Below are 23658 nucleotides of genomic sequence, written 5' to 3' on the forward strand. Positions count from 1 at the left end.
CACACTAAAATATTCAGTCCTCTAGGAACATGGTCTTTCATGCCTTCAGGGGGCAGTGTTTTCTCCTTAAACAGGGTAAGAAACCGGTGTGGCGCAAGCTACCATAGACTTCACAATGTAAACAGTCGCTGCTGGAATGAACATGTTTAGTAAAAGTCGAGGATTTCGAGGCTTCCAAACGACTTAAAATCCAGACAGAGACTGCAGACGTTGGTCGTATGTATCAATTTAAAACACCCACCCGCCGCCGTACCTGTAACGTTAGCTAAATTGTCGGTTGGAAAGCACTAGTTTGACTCTTGGCTAGCTAACGTTAACAGGATAGCTAGCTAATGTTACACATCAGTGGCTCCTTGTTGTCCTTAGAAATTAACCAAGGTCTAACGTTATAAATATGATTAAGTGTTTATCAAAAGAAGTTCAGGGTAAGCTTCGGTCTGGAATAGCAATATTTTCATTACAGCAGTGTGTTGAAGAGCTTATTCTGAACAGTATTGATGCTAGTGCAACATGCGTGGGTGTGAGGGTGGACATCGAAGCCTTCAAAGTGCAGGTTATAGACAATGGCTCAGGGATGGACATAGAGGATATGGAGTCTGTCGGAAACAGATACTTCACAAGCAAATGCAGTTCTTTAGAGGATTTAGATAATCTCAAATTCTATGGATTCAGAGGAGAAGCTGTTGCCAGTATTGCTAATCTCGCCATGCTGGTGGAGATATCATCCAGGACCAAAATGTCTGTGAAGACTCATGTGAAAGTCTTCAAGGATGGTAAAGGCTTGGACGTGTTTGAGGCTGAGACTACCCGCCCATCTGCAGGGACGACTGTTGTTATTTGTAACTTCTTCCACAACATGCCAGTGAGGAGAAACAGGATGGATAGCGTGCTGGAGTTTGAACGGATCAGGCAGAGAGTGGAGGCCATTTCACTCATTCACCCCTCTGTCTCTTTCACACTGAAGAATGACTGCACAGGGACCATGGTGGTGCAGCTCTCCAAAGCCCGAAACACTTACTACAGGTTTGTTCAGATCCATGGTTTAGGTAGGGCCCAAAAGCTTGGGGAAATCAACCACTCCCATGCACAGTTTGAACTAAGCGGTTATGTAGGACGGGAAGGCCACTACAACAACACCTTACAGTTCCTCTATGTGAATGACAGGCTACTTCTCAAAACCCGCATCCACAAGCTGCTGAACCTTCTCCTACGCAAAGTAGGCAGTTCAAGTCGGCAGAATGACAGCCCTGGTACACCTCCTGCCACTAGGAGCCCAAAGCAGAGAAGAGGAGCCGAGCTACATGCAATGTATGTCATCAATATCATGTGCCACTACTCTGAGTATGACATATGCCTTGAGCCCGCCAAGACCCTGATTGAATTCAAAGACTGGGAAAGTATTCTGTTCTGCATAGAAGAGGCTGTGAAAGCATTCCTGACAAGAGAGAACTTGGTGAGTGAAATCTCCCCAGAGGATATCCAGGACTACATTTGTAAGAATGTGTTTAGTGGCCAAACAGCTAGCACAGACGGAGTTAAGGACTCCATTGGCAAAGGTGTCCAAACACACATGGAGGGTGTTACCCTGGAATGTAATGTTGGAAAGACCCTTGCATCTGAACTTGTTCATCGACGGCAGATAGAAGACTCTGACAAGATGAAAAGTGTTTATCAGACATGTGATGGAGTTGAATCAGAGCAGGGTGACAGAGTAGGAAAACTAAGGGACAAGGAGGTCCTTACGGGTTTTGAACAGGAACAAGAGTATAATACCACAAACCCAAAATGTCGACCAAGCTCAGTAGATACAGACCAAGGTCTACAGTATGATTCAATTACAGATTCATCAGTTACGGACTCAGAGTCTTACAAGGAAGTTACGAAAGAGAATGAAAGCAATGCACATCTGAAATCTGCTATTTCTTGTCCTGAATCATCTCAGCATAGTCTTATCTTTAAGACAAAGGAAGAAAATCTGAAAATGAGTATAGAAGAAGGAACAGAGATGAAGGATAATGCAAGAGAGCATGTATCCCTCTCAAGATGTACTGTGAGAGCACCATGTACTCTCACTCAGGGAATCCAGTCAGAGATGGGCTCTATCAAACAGACACTACCTCAACCACAGGACACAGAACTGAATCCAGGTGGACACAGAAAAATCTTTCTATCACATCCATACATTCATAGCAGTTTACCCTCTCAGAAATGTCTCTCCCACCAGAGTAGAAAAGGGCTAGCGTTAGACTCTAGAGAGAAACTTGCAACAAAACGAAAATGGCCTATGGTGGAGGGCCCAGGCCATCTTCACGTTTACAACAGAGAAAGTAAGGACCTTCCCACTGGCATCCCTTCAAAGATTTCTACGTTCATGTCATGTCAAAAGCTGGCTTTATATAAAGAGGTTGGATCTCTGGACAGGTTCAGAAGAATATACGGGAAGCTTACCGAATCCAATCCAGTTCCTGTCGACGTTAATAGCAATTATTTAGCAATTGATGCCACAGCTTCCCAGACCAAACACTTGGTTATGAATGCCAAGGCTGTTTTGCCCTATCTTGAAGCGGATCAAGAAAGGGATGTCACAGAGTCACGTCTGGATCTGATGAAAGACCACAAAAGCCCATTAACACTCTCCATGTTCACCAAACTCAAATCTCTCTCAGCTCGGAGCAGTGAAATATCTTTGGCTACCAAACTCTGTCATTTAAAACACCAAAGGACAGAGGTTGCAACCAGTGCATTTGTACATCCTCCAGAGACAACTTCAAATGAGGATATATGTCCCCAGGACACTGTAGAAAACAATGCTATTCTAGACATCAATAATGGAGAACAACACAATAACACTGGCCGGAATCGTGACTTCATCCCGGGCTGCAGTACAAATCCTCTGCCAGATGAAAAGGAAGCGAACAATGTCACAGCATCATGTGATTGGCTGCATCACTATGACGACGCTGTGGGGAAGCTGGTCTACATCAACAAAGTGACAGGACTCAGTAAATATGAAGCACCCTCTGCTGAAGAGACACAAGTGTCTTGCACGTCAGATGTCACCAACATGGCAATCAGTGTCATCTCCAAAAAAGGTAAGAACTTTTATCATGTGTTTATCATATCTGTCTAACGCCTACTTTTAAAGTTTAGACCATTATATTGTTTGGATCAAGTTTGACAGTAGCAAGCTATGTATGAAAAGTATATTTAAGGATGTATGTTTGAGTATGAGTGCTTGTGTTAGTGTTTACTACCTGGCTTTCCTTCCTTCCCCTGCAGGGATTGAGTACCGGTGTTACCCATTTCAAATGGATCTAGTCTTGCCCTTCCTTCCCAAATCCAAATCAGGGAGAGTTCTTAGTTCAGGGCCTGACAATAGAGGTACAATGGAGGTTTCTGGCAAAAATGTAGATCAGAATGCTGCAGTAGACTAATGTGTGTGTATTATTAACCTATTTTTTTATATTCTTGTGTAATCTTATTCTTTTTATTTTTTATTGAAGATGACATTCAGGACTCTAATTCGCTGTCCTCCCTGTACTCTGAGTGGACTAACCCTGTGTTTGCACGACCTCCTATGGTAAGCCAAATTCTCTCGTTTCACTCCAGAATGTACAAATAAACAACCTGTGGGTTGTCTTGACTTCCCTTTAAAGAACATTATTGCTTATTTCAACAATCCATGACTTGCCAGGTTGGTGTGGACATATCAAGTATGCAAGCTGAAGGACTGGCTGTGAAGATCCATAACATCCTCTTTCCATACCGCTTCTCCAAGGACATGATTCACTCAATGAAGGCAAATATCTCATTACCCTTTGATTCATATGATAGTGTGTTGATACAGTGGCTTTATTTCCCACCATGAAGTGATTTCTAACACTAGCTAAATATTTCTCTCTTACCTTCTAGGTTATTCATCAAGTGGATAAGAAGTTTCTTGCATGTCTTATCAACACACAAGACCAAGAGCCTGCGGCCTGCAGCAAAACTGATGGTACAGAGAGAGTGTGTTAGTTTCAACAGTTTTCCAGTTTTAAGTCATCCATTTTTCTTTCTAAGTGATCACACCTTTTGAATTTCAGGGAACCTTTTAGTGTTAGTGGATCAACACGCTGCGCATGAGAGAGTTCGTCTTGAGAATCTAGTTGCAGGTAAGACCACCCCACCCTGAAGTGGATGCTATGCAGTTACAAAGACAATGCTGAAATACTCTGTAACAACATGTTAATACAGTGTTGTTACTGTAGTAGTTACAGCATTACCAAGTAGGAATACAAGCAATTGGTGTAAAGTGTAACCGCCCATTCTGTTATGTATGCAATGATGCAGATTCGTACGAGGATGATCCAGAGACCCCGGGGGAGAGACGGCTATGCTCATCCACTGTAGCCCCACCACTGGAGGTCAGCGTGACAGAGGAGGAGCTGAGGCTGCTCAGGTCAGTGCTTAGCTGCTTCTAAGACAAGCCTTCAGGGGAACTGTGTTGACCATCCAAACGAGATGTAGTGAATGTGCGGTTGGTTTTCCCAGCTGTTAAGTGGAGACAATTCTCTCAACCACTTAGTTAGGAGTGAGGGTTTATAGTGGTGGTGGCACAGCTTCTGCTCTGATGATATGGATTAGGGGGTGTTCCTTTCGACAGGTCCTGCCGGCCATCCTTGAGGGGCCTGGGTCTGGAGATGCAGTTCTCGCAGATAGGAGATCCCAAGGTCCTGGTGGGGAAGGTGCCAATGTGTTTCACAGAGAAGGAGAGCAATGAACTCCGCCGGGGGAGACGTTCTATCATCAAGCCCATAGTGGAGGTGAGAATTATACCACCTCAGCAAAATGATTATACCCTGTAATATTTCCTTATTGATTTAATTATCACCTCATTCCTATTCATTTCCACCTCATGCAACTGCCCTCCAGGAGTACCTTCAAGAGCAGATTGAGGTGAGGATGAGTGCTGTCTGTGTACTCTTCCAAAATCTTTAGTTAAAAGGAGAATAGTTTTCCATGCTGTCTTGTTTGAAAGAACAATCAATAGGATGAATATTGTCAAATAATTTGTGTGAGTTCATTTCTATTGATCTGTTTTGTGTGTTATTCCTTTCATCTCAGTTACTGCGTTCAACTGGCAGAGTGCGAGGGACATTGCCTCTTACGGTACTTAAAGTCCTCGCCTCCCTTGCATGTCATGGTGAGTGTTATTTTCTAATTCAGTGGTCATACTGTACTTTGTATACGTTTCTCATTAGTGTCATGGCCCAAACAGGTGCAATCAAATTCAATGACCGCCTCAGTAAGGAGGAGTGTTGCAGCCTGGTAGACGCTCTATCTTCATGCCAGCTGCCCTTCCAGTGTGCCCATGGCCGCCCATCCATCGCCCCGCTGGTAGACGTCCTTCACTTGAATGACCAAGAGGTACCACTATAGACATGCACGGATCAGCTTAAAAGGAAAGCTCCACCCCAAAAATGTTGGGTATTTGTTGATATATTTCCAAAATGTTTTGCATGTCAGTAATCAAGTTTAAGACAACTTTTAAAATAGGTGGTATGCTATATTTTGAAAGTTAATCTTCAACTTGGTTGCTGACATGCAAAACATTTCAGGACTATAATCAATGGAGTAATGAAACATACCAAAATAGTTTTGGGGTGGAATTTTACTTGAACTGTTTAATTTGTAATTAGGGTCCCCATTAGCTAACCTTCCTGGGGTCCAACACATTACAAATCAATACTACTGATATTAACAAAATAAAAACGAGTCTTGCTCCACAATCAGAATTTGCTAAACAATATTCTTGTTTTTCACAGGAACCACCTAGACCAAACCTCAGAAAACTGAGAAGAATGTACAAAGCCTGGGAACTTTATGGAAATAGATAAGTGTGCCAACATTGTCAAATGAAAAAAGATTAATTTAAAAACACGATTTCCCTCATTAAATGAGACTTTTATTGTAATTACTGGTCTTTATAGCTATATGAAAGCCTTCTTAATCAAAAACAACCATGTACCTGACATACTGGGGACACTATTTTTGCATAACAATAGCTGAATGTGTGATGGGAGGCTTTGTGCACTCACTAAAAATGTGTTTATTTTCATGCAATATTGCATGAATAAATCTCAAACCAATGTATCCATGTATTTCTAATCAAAACAGTTCCTGAGATGAGGCTAGTAAAAAACTGAAGTTGACAGAAGACTGAAATAAATTAAAATTGTATAGGGGGGCTACTACCCAACTTTTTCTCACAAATTGCACACCATTTCCCCAAACGTCCTCAACATGGTCCCCGCTTCGTAGATGGCTTTACTCAATCAGTTTCTTCGCCTTGAAGAAACGCCGTAGGTAGAAGACCTGCCACGTTGCCAGCCCAATTAGACAGCACATGGAGAAGATACTGAAGTACAAGACACGTATGTTGGTGGATTCTGCAATGTGAGGAAAAATCTATTTAACCAAGTAACGTGTCGGTTTAAATAAACTAAGGTTGTACTATTTTCACAAGACCAGGGAAAAAAGATTGAGAAACATGGAAGACACTGAACATTTTCTGGTTGAGTGAAAGCATGGACTGCAAATGTTGCTTTGTACCCGTTTGTTTTTTTCCATGTAGCACTTACCATTTGTGTCCCTCATTTCCTCTTCACGCTTCTTCATGTAGGCAAAGTCATTCACAATGGACTCCGACAAGTCTTCGAGGCGTCTTAGTTCAACTTCTAGGGGCTTTAGCTTCTCAACTTTTGCCATCTGAAAAGAGCAGAAGAATTCAAGTTGAACATGAGTATTCTCTTCCACCGAAACATTGCACCATACAGAATAAAGCCCCGATTGACCACTGGATGTCCTTAGTCACATTTAATAGTGTATGACACTTGTATTGTGGTGTGGATAAAGAGCTGTGGGAGCATGCTTTCAGAAATGTAGTTGAGAGAAAGTTAGTCTTAGGGTGTCTTCACACTCGGTCCCCTTTCAGACAATTTTTTGTTAAGGTAGTGCAGTTCTTAATTTTTGTGCAGTGTGAACACTCCAAATGAATTCAGAACCCTCAAGAGCCCCTGAACTGAGACCATCAAGAGGTGGTCTGGTTTGGTTCGCTTTAAGGCAATGTGAACAGAAGGCTCCCCAGGGTCGCTTGTCATTATTTCCAGACCATACACTAGACTACTGCAACACTGTTTCCCCTGCCATAACCCCTCACATTGGTGCCACAAAAGAGAGATGTCCAGATTCGTGGAGGGAAAAAAACATGCTGTTTTTGGATATTGATTAGCAATTGTCAAGGATGCACAGACAATACAAAATGTGTGTGGAGTTTTGTACGGACACAATATTCAGATTATTTGTTTGCAATACAAGATCTATAGGCTAAGAGATTCATGAATTGTTTATTTGAAAGTGGAGCTTGAATAATGTAAGACAACATATTCAGTGAATCAATGCTAGCTCTTGGTGTACAATTTGCAGTTCTATTTATTCTGTTACCAATAATACTTACATGTTAAATTACAATTATAATCAGAAGTTAATATTGACTAAATACAATCTATTAGCGTCAAATGTGAGTAGATACAGTACCAATCAGAAGTTGACACCTACTCATTCCAGGGTTTCAATTTGTACTATTCTACATTCTAGAATAGTGAAGCCATCAAAATGTTATGTTATGATAAAATATGGAATTGAGTAATCAAAATATATTTTGAGATTCTTCCAAGTAGTCACCCTTTGCACACTCTCAACCAGCTTCATAAGGAATGCTTTTCCAACAGTCTTGAATGAGTTCCCATACACGCTGAGCACTTGTTGGCTGATTTTCCTTCACTCTACAGTCCCAACTCTTCCCAAACCATCTCAATTGGGTTGGCGTCAGGTGATTGGAGGCCAGGTCATCTGATGCAGCACTCCATCACTCTCCTTCTTGGTCAAATAGCAATTACACAGCCTGGAGGTGTTTTGGGGCATTGTCCGGTTGACAAACAAATTATATTCCCACTAAGCGCAAACCAATGGGGATGGCCTATCGTTGCAGAATGCTGTGGTAGCCATGCTGGTTAAGTGTGCCTTGAATTATAAATAAATCACTGACAGTGTCACCGGCAAAGCACCATCACCCCACCTCCATGCTTCATGTTGGGAACCACATGTGGAGGTAATCCGTTCACTTACTCTGAGTCTCACAAAGACACAATTTGGACAGATTTCCACCGGTGTAATGTCCATTGCTCAAGTTTCTTGGCCCAAGCAAGTCTCTTCTTATTGGTGTCTTTTAGTAGCGATTTCTTTGCAGCAATTTGACCATGAAGGCCTAATGCACGCAGTCACCTCTGAACAGTTGTGTCTGTTACATGAACTCTGATGTTTTTATTTGGGTTGCAATTTCTGGAGGCTGGTAACTCTAATGAACTTATCTTCTGCAGCAGAGGTAACTCTGGGTCTTCCTTTCCTGTGGCAGCCCTCATGAGACAGTTTCATCATAGCACTTCGTGGTTTTGCAACTGCACTTTTTCAGAATTGACTGACCATATCTTAAAGTAATGATGGACTGTCATTTCTCTTTGTTGGTTGAGCTGCTCTTGCCCTAATATGGACTTGGTATTTCAAACACATTAAGGTAAGAAATTACACAAATTCACTTATGAAAAAGGACAGCTGTTAATTGAAATGCATTCCAGGTGACTACCTCATGAAGCTGGTTGAGAGTGACTAAATATATTTGGATTTGTTTAACACTGGTTACTGTACGATTCCTTTTGTTATTTCATAGTTTTGATGGCTTCACTATTATTCTAGAATGTAGAAAATAGTAAAAATACAAATCCTGGAATGAGTAGGTGTGTCCAAACTTGAGACTGGTACTGTACATCGTTCTGATGGAATGGCTTATACTGCAGTTTGGGTTTTTACAGAGTGCATTTGAGTTAATGTTCAAAGGTCTTGGTTCCTTAACATAGCAAAGAGAATGCTGACCACAAAATAGAATAGGTGAAGTAAACTAGCAAAATAGTTGAGTCCTCATTCAAAGGCAAGGGCAGTGTGAATACAAAGAACCGAGTTCTTTGGCTTTTTATTTTATTTTTTTAAACGTGTTCACTTTAGAGGAGTGTGAAAGGAACCTTAACCATCATTGACATTATACATATATATTTTTTCATGTTGACTCATGGTCACACCAAATCTGATCCAGATGGACCTGGAGAAAGGCTGATGGGCAGTTGGTACTTACCTCTTCATAATTCTTTGCCTCCACACCATGCTTCATGTCTAAATTGACCAGCTGGTCTGTGACCCTCCCAGTACCTAGACCCCAAAATGAAAAGACTTATTGTACAGGGGCCAAACATTCCAGGAAATGACTATTCCCTGCTTCTAAATCCTGCCCAGTCTACTTTGGCTTAATCATATATTCTCTTAACCCTTGAAGCAAGGCTTGACATTAACTTTTTTAGCCACTTGTCTCCATCCAAATAAAATTAAAATAAAAGACTACACATTTGGCTCGCATGCTACGGGATGGATGAGAGGAATTGTGACATTGACAAAAGATACTTAGGATATTCAAAAATATTTGTCTCCACTATTTCACGCTGTGACACGAAAGATGTGTAGTGGCCTAGGCCTATCTGTGTGTGCCTAAGCGTGCAGCTGGAGCGAGTGACAGTCAATGAGCAGAGCTGGCTGTGCGTCTTGTGATTGGTTGTAAATCATGGGCTGCAGAGCAACTCTGCTGTCCTCAGCAGGGGCGTAGGCCTAGGTGGGCGCAATCAGATTGAGCACCTGTTCCAAACTGAACATTGTCTTTTTACCTAAGCACAGTAGCCTACTTGAAAGAGCGCACCGGAATTGAGTACAGTCACCTCAAATGGTTGACTGCTGGAGTTCCTGCACCCCCTATACAATATTAGCTCAAAAAAATATATATAGGAGTTCTTGCACCTAAATATAAAATGATACCGGGATCCAAAATGAGTACGGGTACCTATTTCAGTCAAGCACTGGCCTGAACATGCATACACCATCAGATGGAATTCATAGCAAGCAGTAGGGAGGGGTTGGGAAAACTAAAGGGATATTGATATTAATAATACATTATTTGGCAGATGCCTTTCAGAACACTCAAGGACGTTATACATAAAATCAATTGTATTTAGGCCAATGTAATGCTTGGATTATTTACTGGGGGAAAAACCTAATGAAATGTTAATTATATTCAATTCAGTTCATCAATTTCTAAACAATGGGCAGGTTCTGGCTCATCACTTCGCACTGATACCGTGTGTAGGCTACCTACGGTTAGCTAGCTAAGACAAGTAAAATGGCCAAACTAAGCTCACAGTAAAAAAAAAATGGAAGAGGCCATGTATAGAAGAGGATGTTGGAGCATTTGCCATCAGTGATTTCCCCATGAAGGGCCTCCAGTCCCTACTGATTGCATTGATCTAATAGAGGGACTTTGTCAGTACAGTGATCAGCACTACAAAGCTGTTATTCAACACTGACTCGCACTCTACCTCCCTCCGCTGACACATCACCATCAGTCCAGTGAAATAAACGTGTTATTTAAATTTCTGTTCCGATGTGCCTCGCAAGTAATAGGCTACAACAACTGACCTCTGAACAGTGTTATATAGCCTAGCTTGAGACTGTCGTTTTTAAATATAAAGGGATCCCCGCAGTTTGGGAACCTAGACTATTGATCATACAATACATTGTAGGTGCACTTTATCTCCCGCGCCCAGCAGATAATTGCATCGACTAAGAAAAGATTGGTGACCTCTATTCTAGTCTATACAGGCTATCGATGCCTATTGTGATTATTACTGTTATAACAGGGCATTTTGTTCTAGTCTCCCAATTATAAGCCTACAGTTTGTAGGTCTGTGTGTCGCATGTTAAATGAATTTACATAGGCCTACAACATTAGTGCATTCATGTAAATAAGGTATCTTATTTTCAATACATTTGTAAATGTAAACCTGTTTTCACATTGTCATTATTGGGTATTGTGTGTAGATTGAGGGAAAAATAAAATGTAATCCATTTTAAAATAAGGCTAACATGAGATGGTTTATTTGCGATCAATTCCAGAAAGGTATTAGGTAAGCTTTCATGATGAGTGCCAAAATTGTGTACCAGAATTTTTTGGGCTGGCCCTGCCATCAACAGATTTGCCTACACCACTGGTCCATTATACACTGATTTGCATTTTTTGCATCATCCTTCCCTCTTATTAAGCCTAGGCTACTACAGTTGAAGTCGGAAATTAACATACACTTAGGTTGGAGTCAAACCTTTTTCAACCACTCCACAAATTTCTTGTTAACAAACTATAGTTTTGGCAAGTCGGTTAGGACATCTACTTTGTGCATGACAAGTCAATTTTTCCAACAATTGTTTACAGACAGATTATTTAACTTATAATTCATTGTATCACAATTCCAGTGGGTCAGAAGTTTACATACACTAAGTTGACTGTGCCTTTAAACAGCTTGAAAAATTCCAGAAAATTGTGTCATGGCTTTAGAAGCTTCTAATAGGCTAATTGACATAATTTGAGTCAATTGGAGGTGTTCCTGTGGATGTATTTCAAGGCCTACCTTCAAAATCAGTGCCTCTTTGCTTGACATTATGGGAAAATCAAAAGAAATCAGCCAAGAACTCAGAAAAAAAAGTTGTAGACCTCCACAAGTCTGGTTCATGGGAGCCACGTTCATCTGTACAAACAATAGTACGCAAGTATAAACACCATGGGACCACGCAGCCGTCATACCGCTCAGGAAGGAGATGTATTCTGTCTCCTAGAGATGAACATACTTGGTGGGAAAATTGCAAATCAATCCCAGAACAGCAAAGGACCCTGTGAAGATGCTGGAGGAAACAGGTACAAAAGTATCTATATCCACAGTAAAACGAGTCCTATGTCAACATAACCTGAAAGGCCGCTTAGCAAGGAAGAAGCCACTGTTTCAAAACCGCTATGAAAAAGCCAGACTAAGGTTTGCAACTGCACATGGGGACAACGATCGTACTTTTTGGAGAACCGTCCTCTGGTCTGATGAAACAAAAATAGAACTGTTTGGTCATAATGACCATCGTTATGATGAGGGAAAAGGGGGATGCTTGCAAGCCGAAGAACACCATCCCAACCGTGAAGCATGGTGGTGGCAACATGTGGTGGAGCTTTGCTGCAGGAGGGACTGGTATACTTCACAAAATAGATGGCAACATGAGGAAGGAATATTATGTGGATATATTGAAGCAACATCAAGACATCAGTCAGGAAGTTAAAGCTTGGTCGCAAATGGGTCTTCCAAATGGACACTGACCCCAAGCATACTTCCAAAGTCGTAGCAAAATGGCTTAAGGACAACAAAGTCAAGGTATTGGAGTGGCCATCACAAAGCCCTGACCTCAATCCCATAGAACATTTTTGGGCAGAACTGAAAAAGCCTGTGTGAGTAGGGGGCCTACAAACCTGACTCGGTTACACCAGTTTGGTCAGGAGGAATGGGCCAAAATTGCCCCAACTTATTGTGGGAAGCTTGTGGAAGGCTACCCGAAACATTTGACCCAAGTTAAACAATTTAAAGGCAATGCTACCAAGTACTAATTGAGTGTATGTTAACTTCTGACCCACTGGGAATATGATGAAAGAAACAGATGAAATAAATCATACTATTATTGACATTTCACATTAAAATAAAAGGGGTGATCATAACTGACCTAAGACAGAATTTTTACTAGGATTAAATGTCAGGAATTGTGAAAAACTGAGTTTAAATGTATTTGGCTAAGGTGTATGCATTGTAGGTAGATTGCACAATGATAGAATAATATGTAAATAGGTCAAGGCCAACTAGGCATAATTTCTTTCATAAACTTTCCTCAGCTCATTCTATTTTTACATCGTTGTATTGTTTGCTCAATTTCACTTCTTGTGGCCTAAAATATTTCATTAAAAATACATCTGAATGAGAATAGCATAGATTACGACTTTCATAATTATTCCAATTTAAAAGCGGCAACTTTAGGACATTAAACCCTATTGGAATAGTTTGAAAAATACACTTCATAACTTTAATTTGTCTTAATACTTATATTTCAGTTAGTAGGATTAAGCTCTCGGATGTTTTGGTTCGCAACTTCAAGAAGGGATTTTTATTCCCGGTCTCACATGCATCATTCCTGTCTTACAATGCTTTGCTCAACTAAGGTTTGTTGAAATTTCTCATTAGATATGTATATCTTGCTGTTGTTTTGCAAAGAAAAAGCCATATTTCAGACTTTTTTTGGCCAGTCTGAGATATGGCTTTTTCTTTGCAAATCTGCCTAGAAGGCCAGCATCCCGGAGTAGCCTCTTCACTGTTGACGTTGAGACTGGTGTTTTGCAGGTATTATTTAATGAAGTTACCAGTTGAGGACTTGTGATGCATCCGTTTCTCAAACTAGACACTAATGTACTTGTCCTCTTGCTCAGTTGTGCACCGGGGCCTCCCACTCTTTCTATTCTGGTTAGGGCCAGTTTGTGCTGTTCTGTGAAGGGAGTAGGTCATTGCATTGTACGAGATCTTCAGTTTCTTGGCAATTTCTCACATGGAATAAATAGCATTCATTTCTCAAAACAGGAATAGACTGACGAATTTCAGAAGAAAGTTGTTTGTTTCTGGCCATTTTGAGCCTGTAATTGAACCCACAAATCCTGTTGCTCCAGATACTCAACTAGTCTAAAGAAGGACAGTTTTATTGCTTCTTTAATCAGAACAGTTTTCAGCTGTGCTAACAATTGCAAAAGGGTTTTCTAATGATCAATTACCCTTTTAAAATGAGAAACTTGGGATTAGCTAATACAATGTGCCATTGGAACACGAGTGATGGTTGCTGATCATGGGCTTCTGTATGCCTATGTAGATATTCCATTCAAAATCAGCCGTTTCCAGCTACAATAGTCATTACAAAGTACAGTCGTGGCCATTGTTCTTCCTCTGTTGACCATGGTTACCTGCAAGGAAACAGGTGCTGTCATCATTGCTTTGCAAAAAAAGTGCTTCACAGGCAACGATATTGCTGCCAGTAAGATTCCGCCGAAATCAACCATTTATCGGATCATCAAGAACTTCAAGGAGAGCAGTTCAATTGTTGTGAAGAAGGCTTCAGGGCGCCCAAGAAAGTCCAGCAAGAGCCAGGACCATCTCCTGAAGTTGATTCAGCTGTGGGATCGGGGCACCACCAGTACAGAGCTTGCTCAGGAATGGCAGCAGGCAGGTGTGAGTGCATCTGCACGCACAGTGAGGCGAAGACTTCGAGGATGGCCTGGTGTCAAGAAGGGCAGCAAAGAAGCCACTTCTCTCCAGGAAAAACATCAGGGACAGACTGATATTCTGCAAAAGGTACAGGGATTGGACTGCTGAGGACTGGGGTAAAGTCATTTTCTCTGAATCCCTTTCCGATTGTTTGGGGCATCCGGAATAAAGCTTGTCCGGACAAGACAAGGTGAGTGCTACCATCAGTCCTGTGTCATGCCAACAGTAAAGCATCCTGAGACCATTCATGTGTGGGGTTGCTTCTCAGCCAAGGGAGTGGGCTCACTCACAATTTTGCCTAAGAACACAGCCATGAATAAAGAATTGGTACCAACATCTTCCGAGAGCAATTTCTCCCAACCATCCGGGAACAGTTTGACGAACAATGCCTTTTCCAGCATGATGGAGCACATTGCCATAAAGCAAAGGTGATAAAGTGGCTCGGGGAACAAAACATCGATATTTGGGGTCCATGGTAGAGGTCGACCGATTATGATTTTTCAACGCCGATACCGATTATTGGAGGGCCCAAAAAGCCGATACCGATTAAATCGGGCGGTTTTAAAAAATTAAAAATTGTACTAATGACAATTACAACAATACTGAATGAACACTTATTTTAACGTAATATAATACATCAATAAATAATGCAAAAACAAAGGTGTTGGAGAAAGTAAAAATGCAATATGTGCCATGTAAGAAAGCTAACGTTTAAGTTCCTTGCTCAGAACATGAGAACATATGAAAGCTGGTGGTTCCTTTTAACATGAGTCTTCAATATTCCCAGGTAAGAAGTTTTAGGTTGTAGTTATTATAGGAATTATAGGACTATTTCCCTCTATACCGTGTATTTCATTAACCTTTGGATGTTCTTATAGGCACTTTAGTATTGCCAGTGTAACAGTATAGCTTCCGTCCCTCTCCTCGCTCCTCCCTGGGCTCGAACCAGGAACACAATGACAACAGCCACCCTCGGGGAACAACCACTCCAAGTCTCAGAGTGAGTGACGTTTGAAACGCTATTAGCACACACCCCGCTAACTAGCTAGCCATTTCACTTCGGTTACACCAGCCTCATCTCGGGATTTAATAGGTTTGAAGTCATGAACAGGGCAATGCTTGACGCACAACAAAGAGCTGCTGGCAAAACGCACGAAAGTGCTGTTTGAATGAATGCTTATGAGCCTGTTGCTGCCTACCACCGCCCAGTCAGATACTTGTATGCTTGTTTGCTCAGTCAGATTATATGCAACGCAGGACACGCTAGATAAACTAGTAATATCATCAACCATGTGTAGTTAACTAGTGATTATGATTGATTGATTGTTTTTTTTATAAGATAAGTTTAATGCTAGCTAGCAACTTACCTTGGCTTACTGCATTCGTGTAACAGGCAGTCTCCTCGTGGAGTGCAACGAGAGGCAGGTGGTTATAGCGTTGGACTAGTTAACTGTAAGGTTGCAAGATTGGATCCCCCGAGCTGACAAGGTGAAAATCTGTCTTTCTGCCCCTGAACGAGGCATTTAACCCACGTTCGTTCTTAGGCCGTCATTGAAAATAAGAATTGGTTCTTAACGGACTTGCCTAGTTAAATAAAGGTGTAAAGAAAAATCAAAATCGGTGTCCAAAAATACCGATTGCCATGATAGCCTGAAATCGGCCCCAATTAAATCGGTCATTCCGATTAATCGGTCGACCTCTAGTCCATGGCCAGGAAACTCCCCAGACCTTAAGTTCTCAAAGGGATTGTGGTCAATCCTCAAGAGGCGGCTGGATAAACAAAAACCCACAAATTCTGACAAACTTTGCATTGATTATGCAAGAATGGGCTGCCATCAGGATGTGGCCCAGAGGTTAAGTTAATTGACAGCATGGCATGGCGGATTGCAGAGGTCTTGAAAAAGGGACAACACTGCAAATAATTACTTTTTGCATCAACTTCCTGTAATTGTTAATAAAAGCCTTTGACACTTATTAAATGCTTGTAATTATATTCCATAGTAACATCTGACAAAAATATCTAGACACTGAAGCAGCAAACTTTGTGGAAATTAATATTTGTGTCATTCTCAAAACTTTTGGCCACTATATACACACACACACACAGTGGGGCAAAAAAGTATTTAGTCAGTCACCAATTGTGCAAGTTCTCCCACTTAAGATGAGAGGCCTGTAATTTATCATAGGTACACTTCAACTATGGCAGACAAAATGAGAAGAAAACAAATCCAGAAAATCACATTGTAGGATTTAATTCATTTATTTGCAAATTATGGTGGAAAATAAGTATTTGTTCAATAACAAAAGTTTCTCAATACTTTGTTATATACCCTTTGTTGGCAATGACAGAGGTCAAACGTTTTCTGTAAGTCTTCACAAGGATTTCACACACTGTTGCTGGTATTTTGGCCCATTCCTCCATGCAGATCTCCTCTAGAGCAGTGATGTTTTGGGGCTGTTGCTGGGCAACACGGACTTTCAACTCCCTCCAAAGATTTTCTATGGGGTTGAGATCTGGAGACTGGCTAGGCCACGCCAGGACCTTGAAATGCTTCTTACGAAGCCACTCCTTCGTTGCCCGGGCGGTGTGTTTGGGATCATTGTCATGCTGAAAGACCCAGCCACGTTTCATCTTCAATGCCCTTGCTGATGGAAGGAGGTTTTCACTCAAAATCTCACAATACATGGCCCCATTCATTCTTTCCTTTAAACGGATCAGTCGTCCTGGTCCCTTTGCAGAAAAACAGCCCCAAAGCATGATGTTTCCACCCCCATGCTTCACAGTAGGTATGGTATTCTTTGGATCCAACTCAGCATTCTTTGTCCTCCAAACATGACGAGTTGAGTTTTTACCAAAAAGTTATGACATTCTCCCAATGTTCTTCTGGATCATCCAAATGCTCTCTAGCAAACTTCAGACGGGCCTGGACATGTACTGGCTTAAGCAGGGTGACACGTCTGGCACTGCAGGATTTGAGTCCCTGGCGGTGTAGTGTGTTACTGATGGTAGGCTTTGTTACTTTGGTCCCAACTCTGCAGGTCATTCACTAGGTCCCCCCGTGTGGTTCTGGGATTTTTGCTCACCGTTCTTGTGATCATTTTGACCCCACGGGGTGAGATCTTGCGTGGAGCCCCAGATCGAGGGAGATTATCAGTGGTCTTGTACGTCTTCCATTTCCTAATAATTGCTCCCACAGTTGATTTCTTCAAACCAAGCTGCTTACCTATTGCAGATTCAGTCTTCCTAGCCTGGTGCAGGTCTACAATTTTGTTTCTGGTGTTCTTTGACAGCTTTATGGTCTTGGCCATAGTGGAGTTTGGAGTGTGACTGTTTGAGGTTGTGGACAGGTGTCTTTTATACTGATAACAACTTCAAACAGGTGCCATTAATACAGGTAATGAGTGGAGGACAGAGGAGCCTCTTAAAGAAGAAGTTACAGGTCTGTGAGAGCCAGAAATCTTGCTTGTTTGTAGGTGACCAAATACTTATTTTCCACCATAATTTGCATATAAATTCATAAAAAATCCTACAATGTGATTTTCTGGATTTTTTTTTCATCATTTTGTCTGCCATAGTTGAAGTGTACCTATGATGAAAATTACAGGCCTCTCTCATATTTTTAAGTGGGAGAACTTGCACAATTGGTGGCTGACTAAATACTTTTTTGCCCCACTGTATATCCTAGGTTGTTTGACATTTTTTTTACTTGCCCCGTACAAAGCGGACAAGCCAAGGTCGAATCCTGCTGGCTTTACACTTAAACAACCCATGCCCATGGCTATGTTTAGAATATATCTGTGACATGGTTAAACATACTCACCTAGGGGGGATTTGCTTTCGAAGCAAACCTCAAACATATCATAGTCCTCTGTTGTAAAGGCAAACTTCCCCTTTGAAGCATCCTCCTTGGAGTACAAGATGTGACCTGATGAATCTGTAATCTGAAATGGAAAATACTTAAAACACATTGTTGGTAGTTTTTTGACCCAGATACACTAGACATGCATGAATCAAAATAAACTAGCTAGCTACTTGTTAATTTTTATAACATACACTACATGACCAAAAGTATGTAGACACCTGGTCGACGAACATCTCATTCCAAAATTACGGGCATTAATATGCTGCTATTATAGCCTCCCCTCTTCTGGGAAGGTTTTCCACTAGATGTTGGAACAATGCTGCGGGGACTTGCTTCCATTCAGTCATAAGACCATTACTGAGGTCGGGCACAGATGTTGGGCGATTAGGACTGGCTCGCAGTCTGCGTTCCAATTCATCCCAAAGGTGTTCGATGGAGTTGAGATCAGGGCTCTGTGCAGGCCAGTCAGTTCTTCCACACAGATCCCGAACCAAACCATTTCTGTATGGACCTTGCTTTGTACACGGGGGCATTGTCATGCCGCAACAGGAAAGTGCCTTCCCCAAACTGTTGGTTGAACAGAATCATCTAGAATGTAATTGTATGCTGTAGCGTTAATATTTCCCTTCACTGGAACTAAGGGGCCTAGCACGAACCATGAAAAACAACCCCAGACCATTATTCCTCCTCCTCCACTAAACTTAACAGTTGGCACGATGCAGTCGGGCAGGTAGGGTTCTCCTGGCATCTACCGAACCCAGATTTGTCTGTTGGACTGCCAGATGTTGAAGCTCCAGACAACATGTTTCCACTGCTCCGTAGTCCAATGGTGGCAAGCTTTACACCACTCCAGGTTAGTCACTGAGCTCTTCAGTAAGGCCATTATACTGCCAATGTTTGTCAATGGAGATAGCATGGCTTTGTGCTCGATGTTATACACCTGTCCTCTCGTAGCTACATAATTAATACTATATTGCTATTTTATTCAAGTCTTTTGCCGTACTCTGTTGAACCAAAATGACAGCATTTTATTTAGCCAGCTGTAATGTACAGGTTCGATAGTCCATACATCGTGTAGGTTAGCTAGATAACTTTAGCTATCTAGTCAGGTGGCCAGCTAATGCAAACAAACCTGCACAGAGACATTTTTTTATATTGGTATTGATAGTAGCTAAGTGATGCACATATTCGAGGCTTCCATGTCAAATAGTAACGCTAACACCAACTTGATTTGATACAGTCTAGCTAGCTAGTTCAGACCTAGCTAGCTATGTTACCTTGAGATTGGTTTTCGCATTTGGTTGTTCGCTAACTTCGTATTCGCCTGTGACCAGCACGTCTTTGTGGATCTCTTCCCGCAAACATTTTCTAAGATTTACCGGTAGATAGAACGTAATCGAAAAGGTCAAATCAAAAAGAACAGTAAAGGTAAGTAATAGAAAAAGTCTAGACATACTGTAGCTGGCTGTACGCTACAGTTAGTCGCCACCAAGCTATCTCGATTATATAAATATAGATGCTGCTCAGTTCCGGGTTAAGTCACGTGATCTCTTCGCTTCGCAGTACTTTTTGCAAGTGCAACGCACGCGGGGTCATAATGATTTTTAAAAAAATCACCATACAGTTTCTACTTAGTTTCCATTTTATTTTCAGCGACATGTCTTGCATCGTTTTCTTTTAGTAATAATAAGTACTAAGTACGTAAATGAAAATACAAATCATGTTCTTCAATGGTTACTGGTCGATCGAGCCGTAATAAGGTTTTTGTTTTAAAAAATAATTTGAAGAAAATATTTGATTTCTAGGACATCGGTGTTCTTATATGGAGTGCATCCTTTGCGAGATTGGCGTATAATAACTGTCGTTATATTAATGGCGTAGTCTAATATTATACTGTCATTCTATTATGTAATAAAAAAAAAAATAGCTTTAGAACTAACACAACCAGATTTATCAGTTATTGTGTGTAAATAACTTTAGTTGTAGTGGCCTATAATTATCCTGCTGCCTGATAAAACGTATATAACATTTACAATAATTCTAAGCAGTAACTATTGTGTATATTTCCAATGTCATATAGTGCGCTGTAAACCAATTCATTCAGATAGAGACAACTGCATTATATGGCCATTAAAATGTGCTGTTATTTTCACAAAATCAGTAGAGTCCGTGTGCCTGAATTTATGAATGGGCATGCTACACGCTACCCACTTCTCTCTGGTATTTGTTGGATAAATGCATTTGGAAAAAATACATTATATTTAACTTGGGGGAAATTACACATTTTAGCAACTCAGTCATATGACATTGAGCATTTGGCCGATGATTAAAAAAATATGCTAAATGTGTGTTTCTTTGCCCTGTGGCTCCCCTCCATAGAGATGGTATAGCCTCCGTTCATTCATAAAAGTCTGGCAGACTATAAAAGGAGGGGCTTGCACACGAGTCTATCAGTTACCAGGTATAAACCTGGAATAGATGCAACTGAAGAAAAAATATATTTGACGAGCAGGCCGATTATTCTATTAGCTGAGGATATTTTAAGACATGTTTCTTAACTCTGAATTCGATTCAATGTCTCGCTGCAGCACAGAATCCCCTGTCGGGGACACCCTGATGTACTATCAGAAGACGCAAGATGACTCTTTCTCCACGTCCTCAGCTTCGCCGTCAGAGAGCAGTGCACAGGTATGAATGAATCAAGTGGTGATGTCTGTGATGCAATGATAATAATATTCACACACAACGATGTCAACGACTATTAATTAAATGTGGGTGACTTTCATCATTTATCATTGTTAATCAATAGTCTATTAACATAAATGTGTGTGAAATCAATAATCGGAAATCATTGATTTATTTATCGAGATTGTCAGCATATGGGTGGGTAAGTGAGGTACTTGATTTTACCATATTATTCATATTTTTGTTATGAATACCTGTTTCCTATAACAAAATCCAAGAGTGAAATATTGAAAATGCAATAACACGCCTGTGGATGAAAATTGGGTGTATTATTATTGTCAAGTCCTCAGGCCAAATATGTAGCGTGTCCATGCAGCGGTTCATTGAGAAAATAAATCCATTCCGGAGACTTCACAGCATCTCTGCGTCAGTGTTGACGTCAGTAGCAATGATAAAGTCAAATATTGGTTCGGGGAGACTATTTTTAGATGGCTAGATATATTTTAAGAAAACCCATACATAGTTCATACATGCTATGACAATACAACATAAAGTCACAGACATCCCCAATACAAATGGGGTAATTACCTTATGTCTCTGTCATTAGAATAACATGTGTTTAGAATGACTGACTTGTTGTGCAGTAAAATAATTAAGGAAATTGTGATAAAAATCATTAGTGGTAAATTATTAATAACTGTGATAATATATAACTTTGCAGGAGCTCTGCCCAGACATGGATATACCAGCCACTTCATTTGTTCCAACAGTGACTGCAATTTCCACTACCCCAGATTTGCAGTGGATGGTCCAGCCGACTATTATAACATCTGTCTCCCCATCTCTGGGTAGCAAGCAAGCCAATGAAGTGCAGAGCTCTCACCAGGCAACACCCAAAGTGGGCGGGAGCAGGGGAAAAAACACTGGCAGAAAGGGGAAAATCGAACAGGTTGGTTAGCGCTTTTCAGATTGCAAATAAAATGAAACACATTCACTTGTGTGAACATCTAAATCAATCTTCATTTCCAACAGTGCAGCAGCATTGCATGCTCCCCAAGAGCAGTGTATTTGGCTGTGTGCCGAGCTCAGGCAGTTCATTCATATTCAGGTCACAGTGAGTCTGCAACAACGGTCTATTTTTAGACGCATTGCAGAGAAAGATGCTTTTGCTACTGTAGAAAGGGGGAACTGGCAATGGAAGTCTGAGATAAGGAGATTAAATGGCTAGATTATTCAAGGTGCAAGTGTTTTTCTCTGAATCTCACAGCTCTCTCCAGAGGAAGAAGAGAAGAAGAGGGTGAGGAGAGAGAGGAATAAAATGGCTGCAGCCAAGTGTCGCAACAGACGGAGGGAACTCACTGATACACTGCAAGCTGTAAGTTAACCCTTGGACATCATGTTAATCACAGTACCATCATTTTAAATAGTAATCTATAGTTATGATTGTTTACATTTCCTGTGTTCCTCATTTTGTTTTTGTTTTCCAAAGGAGACTGATCAGCTGGAGGAAGACAAAACAGCTCTGCAGATTGAGATAGCCAATCTCCTCAAAGAGAAAGAGAGGCTCGAAATTGTCCTCGCTACTCATAACCCTGTGTGCCAAATTGCAGAAGACCTGGACTCCATCTTCTTGGAGCCCAGTGGGTCTCCCGAGCTGCCCCCCAGCCCAGAGGGGAGTAAGCTCCATGAGGACAGTGCCCAGGAAGCCCCCTCGCTCCAGGACATGGACATTCCCAGTGACCCATCCACAGCCATCTCTGGGAACTCCAACATCCTACTCTGTGCCAGTGCTGAAGTAAACATCTGCGACCTTGAGCCCTCTTTGGACATGAAGGAGGGGCTCCTGGACAATCTGCTGCCCAGCATGGAGGAGAAAGTCCCTACAGAGACTGCCCGCTCTGTACCAGACATTGACCTGAGCGGTTCCCTTGGGGTTACGGACTGGGAAACCCTGTACAAATCTGTGTCTAACGACCTAGAGCCTCTGAGCACTCCTGTTGTGACCTCGACCCCCACCTGTAGCAGCTACTTGACCATTTTCACATTCTCCTGTCCCGAGCTCGACTCCTTTGGAGAGGGGTTTGACGGTCGCAAAAGTGGAGTGGGCAAGGCTGAATCTGTTGATATCCTCAAGTCTCCAACCCTGTTGGCCTTATAATGTAAGCAGAGGGAGTTGATTGGTGGATCACTGCAGTTGGTATCCCCAGTTGTAATAAGATATCAGAGACTTGCTGTGGTGTCAGCACATCAGTTTGAGGATTACATCAATGAAATGTGTTACTTGACTAAGCAAGTATAAACTTCTTCCAGATACAATTGATGTAGCTAAAAGCACGGCTATTCATTTTACAGATGGGGATAAAGTATGTTCTGGTTTTAACGCATGCCGAGGAATTCCAAATAATGTTCATATATGTTTGATCTGGTAAACTGTATTGTGGAATTGACTGTATGGTTTTGTGCTTCAATGGGAATAGTATATCAATAGCAATGAATGTTGTGTTAAAGTAAACATCCATGTTCAGTACTCACATAGATACCTCAATGTCATCCACTGTGATTTGACCTCATTGTTACAATGTTTAGAGTTTTCCATGAAAACATCCAGTGCTATATCTATCAAGATGTAATTTATGATGATTTATTTTTTTACCTCAGATTTGGACTTGTTTGTCAAATAAAAAAAGTTAATGAGCATTGATTGCTTATTGATAAATATTCACATTAAATATTCATTCAAAGTGATGTTGGGTGTTTTTTTTGATTGTTAAACATCACACATACCAGCTAGTGTTGCTCCATCGAGTTTC

General features: G+C 41.3%; 3 protein-coding genes across 7 annotated transcripts; 2 read left to right on the forward strand and 1 right to left on the reverse strand.

The window, feature by feature from the left end:
- The first annotated feature begins 66 nt into the window (after window positions 1-66).
- mlh3 (mutL homolog 3 (E. coli)) lies at window positions 67-5956 on the forward strand. Of its 4 annotated transcripts, none has more exons than XR_006083881.1 (12): window positions 68-3092; window positions 3280-3381; window positions 3504-3580; window positions 3695-3799; window positions 3913-3997; window positions 4086-4154; window positions 4333-4441; window positions 4646-4805; window positions 4915-4938; window positions 5107-5151; window positions 5261-5409; window positions 5808-5956. XR_006083881.1 is itself a non-coding variant. In XM_024430129.2 (12 exons), the coding sequence occupies exons 1-12, from the start codon at window positions 395-397 to the stop codon at window positions 5877-5879; spliced, it is 3729 nt and encodes a 1242-aa protein (XP_024285897.1). In that variant the 5' UTR covers window positions 68-394; the 3' UTR covers window positions 5880-5956. The 4 variants fall into 4 exon arrangements, 3 of the variants coding, with proteins under 3 accessions (XP_024285898.1, XP_024285897.1, XP_024285896.1); XM_024430129.2 differs by having other exon boundaries at window positions 5107-5185; XM_024430128.2 differs by having other exon boundaries at window positions 5107-5409.
- On the reverse strand, window positions 5921-19697 carry LOC112256703 (transmembrane emp24 domain-containing protein 10). The gene is made up of 5 exons (XM_024430134.2): window positions 19441-19697; window positions 18122-18242; window positions 9227-9300; window positions 6624-6750; window positions 5921-6431 (listed from the first exon to the last, which is right to left on the reverse strand). The coding sequence occupies exons 1-5, from the start codon at window positions 19615-19617 to the stop codon at window positions 6310-6312; spliced, it is 621 nt and encodes a 206-aa protein (XP_024285902.1). The 5' UTR covers window positions 19618-19697; the 3' UTR covers window positions 5921-6309.
- A 56-nt stretch (window positions 19698-19753) lies between these two features.
- Window positions 19754-23584, forward strand: LOC112256701 (proto-oncogene c-Fos). Of its 2 annotated transcripts, none has more exons than XM_024430132.2 (4): window positions 19754-20851; window positions 21570-21797; window positions 22116-22223; window positions 22338-23584. In XM_024430132.2, exons 1-4 carry the CDS (start codon window positions 20711-20713, stop codon window positions 23004-23006), a joined length of 1146 nt encoding a protein of 381 aa, XP_024285900.1. In that variant the 5' UTR covers window positions 19754-20710; the 3' UTR covers window positions 23007-23584. The 2 variants fall into 2 exon arrangements, with proteins under 2 accessions (XP_024285900.1, XP_024285901.1); XM_024430133.1 differs by having other exon boundaries at window positions 20765-20851; window positions 21619-21797.
- Window positions 23585-23658: the final 74 nt, after the last annotated feature.

The sequence above is a fragment of the Oncorhynchus tshawytscha genome, linkage group LG08, assembly GCF_018296145.1.
Source record: "Oncorhynchus tshawytscha isolate Ot180627B linkage group LG08, Otsh_v2.0, whole genome shotgun sequence".
NCBI classification, from domain to species: domain Eukaryota; kingdom Metazoa; phylum Chordata; class Actinopteri; order Salmoniformes; family Salmonidae; genus Oncorhynchus; species Oncorhynchus tshawytscha.

What these genes read in the sequence shown, in the direction of transcription:
- mlh3 (XM_024430128.2), top strand. Translation starts at nt 395, where the DNA reads ATGATTAAGTGTTTATCAAAAGAAGTTCAGGGTAAGCTTCGGTCTGGA. An exon ending in GAGGAGCTGAGGCTGCTCAG is followed by an intron (nt 4,442 to 4,645) that starts GTCAGTGCTTAG and finishes TCCTTTCGACAG; the next exon opens with GTCCTGCCGGCCATCCTTGA. An exon ending in ACCTTCAAGAGCAGATTGAG is followed by an intron (nt 4,939 to 5,106) that starts GTGAGGATGAGT and finishes CTTTCATCTCAG; the next exon opens with TTACTGCGTTCAACTGGCAG.
- LOC112256703 (XM_024430134.2), bottom strand. Translation starts at nt 19,617, where the DNA reads ATGTCTAGACTTTTTCTATTACTTACCTTTACTGTTCTTTTTGATTTG. An exon ending in CGAAAGCAAATCCCCCCTAG is followed by an intron (nt 9,301 to 18,121) that starts GTGAGTATGTTT and finishes TTTGGGGTCTAG; the next exon opens with GTACTGGGAGGGTCACAGAC. An exon ending in GGAAATGAGGGACACAAATG is followed by an intron (nt 6,432 to 6,623) that starts GTAAGTGCTACA and finishes CTCACATTGCAG; the next exon opens with AATCCACCAACATACGTGTC.
- LOC112256701 (XM_024430132.2), top strand. Translation starts at nt 20,711, where the DNA reads ATGTTTCTTAACTCTGAATTCGATTCAATGTCTCGCTGCAGCACAGAA. An exon ending in GAAAGGGGAAAATCGAACAG is followed by an intron (nt 21,798 to 22,115) that starts GTTGGTTAGCGC and finishes TGAATCTCACAG; the next exon opens with CTCTCTCCAGAGGAAGAAGA. An exon ending in TCACTGATACACTGCAAGCT is followed by an intron (nt 22,224 to 22,337) that starts GTAAGTTAACCC and finishes TGTTTTCCAAAG; the next exon opens with GAGACTGATCAGCTGGAGGA.